This window comes from Gracilinanus agilis, chromosome 1 (assembly GCF_016433145.1).
Source record: "Gracilinanus agilis isolate LMUSP501 chromosome 1, AgileGrace, whole genome shotgun sequence".
Classification (NCBI taxonomy): domain Eukaryota; kingdom Metazoa; phylum Chordata; class Mammalia; order Didelphimorphia; family Didelphidae; genus Gracilinanus; species Gracilinanus agilis.
In genome coordinates, this window is record NC_058130.1 from 763,909,083 (window position 1) to 763,919,287 (window position 10,205).

The 10,205-nt window shown below is 39.4% G+C and overlaps 1 protein-coding gene across 1 annotated transcript in view; it reads right to left on the reverse strand.

Moving 5' to 3' along the window:
- The window catches only part of NOS1 (nitric oxide synthase 1), a 108,074-nt gene that overhangs the window by 59,611 nt on the left and 38,258 nt on the right, over nt 1-10,205 (reverse strand). The window contains exons 3-4 of the mRNA XM_044685444.1: nt 3,263-3,391; nt 168-313 (exon numbers count right to left, since the gene is read on the reverse strand). Of these exons, the coding sequence (XP_044541379.1) occupies nt 168-313; nt 3,263-3,391 (275 nt within the window). The remainder of the gene's footprint in view (nt 1-167; nt 314-3,262; nt 3,392-10,205) is intronic.

A 10,205-nucleotide genomic window follows, 5' to 3' on the forward strand; every position in this document is an offset into this window, starting at 1 on the left:
TCTCCCTCCCTCTCTTCCATTTATTAAAAGGAAAGCCTTGAGCCAAGGGAGACAACTTAGGCATGGAAGCCCCCTCCCCTTATAGAGCTTACCATAGAGCCAGGGGAGAAGATGACAACACAGAACTATGTGTTAAGAACCCTAGCCAACACGTAGCTTCTATTTACCTCTTTATAGATGAGTAGTATTGATCAATGAACTCTTTGGCCAAGGGAAAGAGCTGCTCTTTAGTCCGGACATCCTCAGGCTTCCGTATGTGTTGGGAGGGGAACATGATGGAACCCATACAGATCTGCCCAGTGCAAGCTGTGTTCTAGAGGGAAATGAGGGAAGCAGAGAGTGATGACTAGGCCAATGAAATACAGACTTTAAGTGTTTTTTTGTGAATTGTCTTCCCCCATTAGAACATAAGCTCCTTGAGGGAAAGATTGATTTTTTTTCCCCATCTCCAGTGCTCATCCATGTCTGGCACAGAGTAAATATTTAAATAGAACTTGAGGTCTGCTTGCCTGCCTATAGTCAAACTGAGGCACTGATGGTCACGGAGGCATCTGCTTGGCTTCTTGTAGATAAGCCAGATTTTAGTGGCAGTAGCCAACCTTAAAATCTTGTCACAGATGAAGTGGCATAGTGGGAAAAGCAAACAAAAACAAACCCCAAAGAAACCTCCTTCTTGGAGTCAATGGCCTTGGTTCAAATTCTGATTCTGCCTAACATTTACTTTGGGCAAGTCACTTATGTTCTCGAAACCTCCGTTTCCCCATCTGCATGACAAAAATAATAACAATTATACAACTTGCCTCATCGGAAAAAATGCTCTTGCCTTATAGAAAAAATCTATGCAATCTTCTACAGAAATATAAATTGTTACATCAGGATCATAAGAGCATAGATTAAGGGACCGAGAAGCTCTCTGGGGCCATCTATTCCAATTGCATCATTTTACAAATCATTTTACAAAGGCAAGTGAGTCCCTGAGAGGGTAAGACTTGCCCCAAGACATGTAGGTATTATCTCCAAACTGAATGCCCTTTTCATTCCATCCTGGCCATCTCCTAAAGAGACAAGGCTCTATGTAGAGAGCTATGTCCTCCAGGAATATGGAGGAATATTGGACCCAGACTGTATCTGGTCTGGCAGGACCATGTGGAAACTAAAGCCCACTGAGAAGAAATTATTTGCCCAGTACTACACAGCTAGTCAGTGGCAAAGCCTGTGTGAGCTTTTATCTCCCCTCGCTGTACTGTCCTGGGTTTTTTCAGCTATGCCACACTGATGCTTCCGGTTGGTGGTACTTGGTTGCATTCTGGGCACCACATTTGAGAGATAACATTGATAAGCTGGAATCTTCTAGTTTATGCCGTACAAAAATGAGAGGAAATAGCCCTGGTGCTGCCACACACTAGCCTGTGACTGTGAGCAAGTCCTACACCTCCCTGGGTCTCTGTTTCTTCATCTATAAATTGTGGAAGTTCAACTGGATGACTTTTAAGGTCCTTGTTAGATCTCTATTTATGGATCTGAGCTGGGCATATTTAGTCTGGTGGAGGAGGATTTAGTGGGGACACAAGAAGCATCCTTGAACATTTGAATGTCTGCCCTGGGGAAGAGGGATTAGACTTGCTCTGCCCAGCAAGAAGAACTGGGAAATAAGGTGTGAGAGAGATATGGAAAGACACAAATTTTGGCTTGGCATCGAGAACAACTTCCTAATCATTAGAGTTGTCCAAAGTTAGAATGGACCATCTCTCCCTCTTTTTTTCTGGTTCTAAATTTTCTTTATTTAAAGTATTTTCCATGTTATGGACACAAAGTAGGTACTCAATAAGTACTTTCTCCCACCTTTTTCTTTTTCTTTTTTCTTTTTTGAATTTGGAATGGACCATCTCTTAACTTTGCACTGGGATGTAACTGGAATGGGAGATACAGTTTTCCTTTGACTGAAACTCCTCCCCCCAAAGCTGGGTGACCACTTACCGCGGACAGACTTTTAGGAATGTTTTGGTCTAGATTTCCTATATGGTACCCTTCCTGCTTGCTCTAAAATCAGGATTTTATGAAAAAGATTTCCTCCCTAGGGAAGGGAATGAATTTTCTCAGGGCATCACTAAGTGGTATCTTCAGGGCTCTAAAATACCTCATTTAATTTAGCTGGAGGGGCAGGCAGGGAGGCTCCTGCTTTCTGAGAATAACTTGCTCAATGACTGTGTCTATGCCAGTTATGGAACATTTCATGTCCATAACTATGAAGTAGGGGGAGATGAATTCTCATATAGGTTCTGCCACTAACTATCCATGTGTTGCTAGTAAATATTTTCCCTTGTGTGGGCCTCAGTTTCCACTTTTGATAATGGGATTCCTTCCTACTTGTCTGTTTTTCTTAAATATCATTCTCCTCCAATCACTCTGTGATCCAGCCATACTCATCTACTTGCACCCAACACCCAGCATCTCATCTCCCATGGATATATTTTTGCATGAGCTGTGCCTCCTACCTGGAATGTCTTCCATCTTTATCTCAGACTCTTAGAATCTTCCTGAAAAACTCAGCTCGAATGCTTTCTTGTACATGAAGCCTCTCCTCCCACCTCAGCTGTCAGTTCCTCTCCTCCCCCAATCACTTTATCTTTACTTTTTAATAATATTGCATATTGGGGGTATCTAGGTGGCTCAGTGGATAGAGAGTCATGTGTAGACATGGGAAGTCCTAGGTTCAAATCTCATACAATTTCTAGCTGTGTGACCCTGGACAAGTCATTAACCCCCTTTATCTACACCTTACTGCTCCTCTGGGCATGGACTGAAAATGACCAAAGAGAAAGATTGGAGTTAGACCATGAAAAGGATTGAGTGAAAGGTGGAAGAGATTGGATATTATAGGCAATAGGGAATCTCTGAAGATTTGTAATTAGAATTATCTCCCTGGGTCATTGTGAAGATAAGAAATAACATTTGTAAAGTGTCTGTCAAACAGTTAAGGCACTATATAAATTCGAGCTATGGTGATGGTGATGGTGATGGTGATGGTGATGGTGATGGTGCTGATGGTGCTGATGGTGCTGATGATGCTGATGATGCTGATAGAGGAAAGTTAGTCTAACAGGAAGGGTGAGAGGGAGATGAAAGATGCAGAGAAATCAGCTAGGAGGCAGATTTCAAAATAACTCTGGTAAGGGGATGAAGTAGACAAATGGTAGCCCAATTGGAAAGGAAGTTTAAGGAGGGGAAGAAATCCCTAGGCAAAAAGATCTCCCAGACTTACCAAGGTGCTCTTGAGGTGGAGTGTGTCATTGAGGACCACATCTGTTTCCCAGTTCTTGACTTTGAGAAAGCGAGGACATTTGGTAGGGCTGCCATTCTTGGTTGGTGACTGTCTTCCCGAGGTTGAGGGCTGGAAGAAAGAATAAAGATGGAGCATGAGAGAATGGAATCCAGGGGCAATTCATAGAAATTATTTTTTTATGGAATAATAATGTGATACAATGGAAATAACACTTGGACTGGAATTAAGGGACCTGGGATGAAATCTTAACTTCGTGTGACCTTGCATAAGTCACTTAATTTATTTGGACCTCAATTTCCCCAACTGGAAAATGAAGGTATTGAACTTAATAAGCTTTGCTATTCCTTTCAACTCCAGACCTGTGATTCTATGATATTGCACAATATTCTTAATTTCTCTGGGCTTTAGTTTTTGCACGTGTAAAATGAAGGGCTGGGACTAGATGACTTCTGAGGTCTCTCCCAACTCTCATTCTATGGTAGTATTTCTTCATAGAGAGAACACTGGATTTCAGTGCTTGCATCCAAATCCTGACTCTATAACTTAACATCTGTTCTGCCATGGGCAAATCATGGGTCTCAGTTTCCTTCTTTGTAAAATTGGACTAGATTAGTTCTTCCCTTTTAAAAAAAAACATTACCTTACCTTCTGTCTTGGAATCAATAATGTGTATATTGGCTCCAAGGTAGAAGAGTGGTAAGGGCTAGGCAATGGGGTTTAAGTGACTTTCCCAGGGTCACACAGCTAGGAAGTGTTTGAGGCCAGATTTGAACCTAGGACCTCCCATCTCTAGGCCTGGCTCTCAATCCACTGAGCCACCCAGCTGCCCCTACTTCCCTTTTTTGTGTGTGTGTCATGTGGTCCTTAGACCTGGTGTCTAGCTCTCAGAATTATATTTTACAATTCATAAAATAAGATCTCAAAGGAAATAATCATATTGAAATAAAGTACTAAAATATTAAAAAAAAAGCAAGCTGCCAAAAAATATTCTTAAAGACTCAAGTCTGTGGAGTAAAGAATCTCTATACTAGGTCATCTTTATGGCTTCACCCACTTTGAGATCTTGATGTACCAAGCCCACAAAGATCAGATAAACCCAAACTCCTACTCCAAAATACTAATAAGGAGAGTTTTGACTCTTATTTGGCCATGGAAACAAGAACCTTTGTTATCTTGGAAATAAGATGATTTCTGAATATTCTGTTCATATCTCTCATATAATTTGCCGTGTATTATAATTATTTGTATTTAAGACTTCATTTCTCCTTTCATCCTCTAGGGTCTACGAGGGCAGGAATCATGTCTCATTAAAGTCTTTATACCAAGTGCCTTTATACCATCATGCCTTATTCCTATTAGGTGCTCGATTAAACCTTTTTCTAATTGAAGGGGATTGGGCTTAAACTGGTAGAGTAGAATTTGGGGAAAGTTCCTGTCAGCTCTAAATATATGATCCCAAAATTCAATAAAATTCTAAATATATGATCCTGCCACTTGGTTCCATTGCCTAGCACTGGTCATGTGCAACAGGCACATCCTTCACTTCTTTGAGGTCTCTTGGGAAAATGATGGGGTTGGATTCATTGAAGCTTAGGGTCCAGATCAGCTCTAAATCTATGATCCTTTTCCACTTGGACAGAAGCTTTTGGTAAACTTTATTTATATATAATGACATGTATTATTTTTATATTATAATATATTATTTACATGTATATAATATATAATACTATATTATTATACATTATTACATATGCATATAATATACAATATATTATGCCTTATTTTACATGCAAATAATATATGATTAAACATTATTTTACATGCATATAACATAAAATATATCATTATACATTATTTTGCATGTATATAATATATCATTTTACATTATTTTACATGCATATAATATACAATATATTATACATGATTTTACATGCATGTAATATAATATATTGTATTATTATTTATATATAACATTTATAAGTAACAACAGTACAAAGTCTGTCCTTAGCCTTCAAAATAGGAGCATTTCATATTTATAATAGATATACAATAATATATTAGAAAAATAACAAAATCATTTAGTAATGCCAGGATTTAATTATTTCCTCTATAAATGAAGAAGCTTGGACTAGATGGCCACTAAGGTCCCTTCAACTTCTAAACCTAATATCCTATGAACAACTCCACAAATATTTGGAAAACAAGAAGTTCTGGGTGCTGTGGGTACAAAGTAAAACAACAACATAGATCCTACCCTCAAGGGCTTATAGTCTAGTGTGGTTGGGGAAGGGGTGAGTTCACATATATACCAAAAGCTCCAATAGAAGTTAGACCATGAACGATTCAAACAATGATTGAAGAGTGCCAGATTATATCAAATGAACCTCTTTCCCTTTTCCAACAGGATTATTGAACTAGCAGATAAAAGAATTCTGGGGATTAGAGGTTGTCTAAGTTTCCGGAAACTTTTTAATAAAAAAATCTCATGTTATTTTTGTGGAAAATGTGGAAAGATGTGGAATAGAGGGTAATACAAGAAGACAGATTCGGAAATGGTTGAGGAGGGCAAGGCTCATTGCTAACTCAGGGAAAATCAGGGAAGACCTCATAGAGGAGGGGGGGCTCCTGAACTACAATCTCAGAAAAAGAAAAAGCATGAGGTCAAGAGGCAGAGTTGAAGTTGGTGGTGGTGGTACTGGTGGTAATTTCTCTTCTAGGTATGGATCAAGCCAAAGGGAATCTTATTTGACGAGAGTATGTGAAGGGGAGGAATATTTTTTTTTTGCTTTTTTTTTGAAAGTCTGGAACCATATTGCATAGTAGAGTCTTGAATGAATGACTAAAAAAAGCATTTCATAAGCACATGTCAGGCATTGTGCTCAGCACTGGGAATACAATTACTAAAAGCAAAACACCCCCTACTTCTAAAGACATCACATTCTATCTAATAAGGGGAGGCAAGACATTTAACCTGAATGCCAAAGCTAAAGGCTTAGTTCTTTTTTTCAGTAGACAGTGGGGAGCCCTTGAAGGCTGTTGAGAAAGGGAATGGCATAATCACTGGCCTCTGAATGGTGACTATTTTCTGGGTTTAGGCTCAGTGTGCTGAGCAAGTTATGTGCTACTTGCCTGCCTTGGACTGATTGTTTTTCTCAGCCAGAAGTCAAGTTTCTGGGGGATTCTCCTGAAACAACAGATTTATAGGATCTCTGGGGTTGCTTACTATAAGTCAGAAGCTACACATTCATATTGATAACTGGGGAAGAGGCCAATATAAATTAGTAAACATAGAATATTTTTTTTAAACCCTTAACTTTTTGCTGTGTATTGACTTATAGGTGGAAGATTGATAAGGGTAGGCAATGGGGGTCAAGTGACTTGCCCAGGGTCACACAGCTGGGAAGTGTCTGAGGCCGGATTTGAACCTAGGACCTCCTGTCTTTAGGCCTGGCTCTCAATCCACTGAGCTACCCAGCTGCCCCCCCTAGAATATTTTTAAAGAAATGGAGTTCACTCTTTCTTTTTTTCAAAAACAAAACAGATGGCCACCAACAGGGGAATTGTACATGAATGAAAGAGAACATTGTAGCACTACACAAGATGAAGATGAAGAATTCAGAGAAGCATGTAAAGACTTATCTACACTGATGCAAAGTGAAGTAGGCAGGGCCAGGAAAGCAATTATATCTATCTATCTATCTATCTATCTATCTATCTATCTATCTATCTACCTACCTACCTACCTACTTATACATATTTACTTATTTATATGTTTCGCCAATTTATTTATTTATATATTTCACCAATTTAAATGGAAAGAAGAAACACCACAAAAATCCTGAAATTGAATGTTGAGTAAACATAATGATCAAGATGGGCTATGAAGAAGAAATGAGAAAATGTGCCTTTTTTCTATTCTTTGAAGAAGTAAAGGACTATGGGCATGGAACATTGCATATGTATGGGTTAGTTTTGAGAAATTATTTTTCTTCTTCTCTTTTAAAAATAGAGCATTGGGTTGAATCTAAGATGAAATTCAATACGGAATAATGTGAAGTCTTCCTCTTACAACTTCATAAGTACTAAAATATGGGAGACATGTTTGTGCAACAATTCTTCTGAAAAAGCTCTAGGGGTTTCAGTAGACTGAATGCTCAGGACACCAATTGTATTACATGGTAATCAAAAGAGCTAATGTCATTTTGGGCTACATTGAGTTTTTATAGGGAGATATGCACTCAATACTTATCAAAACTTATCTGGAGGACCAGGTTCCAATGTGAGTACCATAGTTTTTTTTTTAAACCCTTACCATCTGTCTTAGAATCAATACTTGGTATTGCTTCCAAGGCAGGAGAATGGTAAAGACCAGGCAATGGGGTTAAGTGTGTCTGAAGTCATATTTGAATCTAGGACCTCTCATCTCCATCTCCAGACCTGGATGTCTTTCACTGAGTCACCCAGATGCCTCCCTGAGAACCACAGTTTAAGAAAGGCATTGATAAGTGGGAGAATATACAGAGAAAATGAACCAGGATGGTGAGAGCCCTTGAATCCATGTCATATGAAAATTGGTTGAAGAAGCCAAGGATGTTTAAAATGGAGAAGAGAAGACTCTGAAGGAATATGAGAATGGTTTTCAAGTGAAAGGCTGTCATGTACAGGAGGGATTAAACTTGTCTGGCCTCAGAGGTTGGAAGTTGAAAAGAGAGATTTAGGTTTGGTGTCAAGAAGACTTCATAATGATGAACGAAATACCGAAGTGGAATGGGCTGCCTCAAAGAATGATGTCATTGAAGGTCTTTAGGAAGAGGCTAGATGACTCCTTATTGGACATGTTAGAGTATGTAGTTTTTTCATGCTCAGGTTAGACTAGAGGGCCACTGAAATTCCTTCCAACTCTCAGATTCCATCCATAATTCTGTCACTTAATCCAAGACTTTTGGATTTTGAGGAAGGCTCTCTATACTTTATGAGGTAATATTTGTAAACATGCTTAGTACAATACATAGCACACAACAGTGCTTCTTGCCTTGGCTTTTCCTCCTTTTTCATTTCTTATTAAATAAAAAACACAGAATCAGAGAATTTCAGAACTGGAAGAGACCATAGAGATCAACCACCTAATCCAGCTCATGGTTAAGAGAACACTTACCAAATGTTCACTCAGAATCTGTTTGAGGATTAGAGGATTAGAACTGGAAGATAGCTTTTATATGTGTGTGCATAAGTATACACACATATGGATACATACATGCATGTATATATGTACATGAACATATATATGTACATATACATATAAAGACAGAGAGATAGATCAATAGATGGATGGATAGGCAGATAAAAAGGTGGATGGATAGATTAATGGATTGGTGGATGAATGGATAAATGGATGGATAGATGGATGACTAGATAGGTAGACAGATAAATCGATGGATGAGTAGATGGACAGACATAGACAGATAGATGGATAGATATATAAGCAGATAGATAGATAGAAAAGATAGTCTCTCCCATTAGACTATAAAATCCTTGAGGACAGAGTTTGTTTTTGATTTTACTCTACATTTCTAGCACTTAGTAGTATCTTAGCTAATATTTAATAAATGTTAATTGACTGATCAAGTGAAAGAGATATCAGAAATCATCTAGTCCAACCCTCTCATTTTATAAAGCAGGAAATGGAAGCCCAGAGGGATGAAGAATCTTGCTTAAGCACACTCAGTTAACAAAATGGCAGAACAGGGGTTGGACCCATGTCTTCTGACTATGAAACTCAATGATCTTGTCCAGTGTGGCTCTAGGCTCTACTACCAAACAGGAGGATGTAGTTCAGGGGAGCTATCCCTTCTTCTCTGGGGTACTTATCTGTAGAGAAGACAGGCAGCTATGGGTGGGTGAGCATGGCAGGAGGCACTTGTGTCGGGTGGGGCTCCGTGGGTGGGCATCAGGGAACCATCGTTTGCCATGAAGCAAAAGGGGTGGGCACCCTTCCAGCTAGAGAGATAGCAGGCTTAATAAAAGAGGCCATCTGTTGAAGTTCCAGATGTGTATGGGGTGATCATTAAAGAGGCGAGTAATTGGCGACCAGAGGGAGAATGGTTTCCACCCATCAGCCCTCAGTCTCATGGGGTTGCACACTTGAAACTAGACATTAACGGGGCCTCTGGCAGGGCTGTTGTACTTAGGGCTTTGATGTTTTAATTAAGCAGCAGTGATATTAGGTGACTCAGGAGTGGGACAAATGGAGAGATTAATATAGCAGTCAGGGGCCCGCATGGGCGCCATGCAAATCACTTGACAAGGGGGGCCTAGCAGAGGTGCCTCTGGAAGAGGGCAGATTAGGGACACTTGTGAAGGTATTATGAGAGAATCAGACTCGAATAGGCCAGGTGCCCCAACTGACTGAATCTTTCTGGATTTCCATCCAAAACAGAAACAATTGAAGCCTTTCAGGTGGACTGTGGCATTGTTTCTGGGGCTCAGTGGGAAGCTGTTAATGGTTGAGTGGATGGGATCTTTCCAAATCATGTGTCTGATTTTGAAAATCAGGCATGAAACCCTGGTAGATTTAAAAAGTCCATTCTGATGAAATCCAACCAGTATTTATTATAGGTCTACTATGTGCTAAGTACTGTGCCAGGCTCAGGAAGACAAAGGCAAAATACAAATAGCATGGACTGACAGGTCTGTCAGAGTCTCTGTGAAAAACAATATTATAATTTAAAGATAATGTGAAGGAGATGTTTATGAGATATTTTGAAGACTGTAAAGTGTGTTATCTTTGCATTCAGAATTAAACTATCTATTTCCCTCTCTCCATTCATCCATCCAACCATCTTTCTTTCTTCCTTCCTTCCTTCCTTCCTTCCTTCCTTTCTTCCTTCCTTCCTTCCTTCCTTCCTTCCTTCCTTCCTTCCTT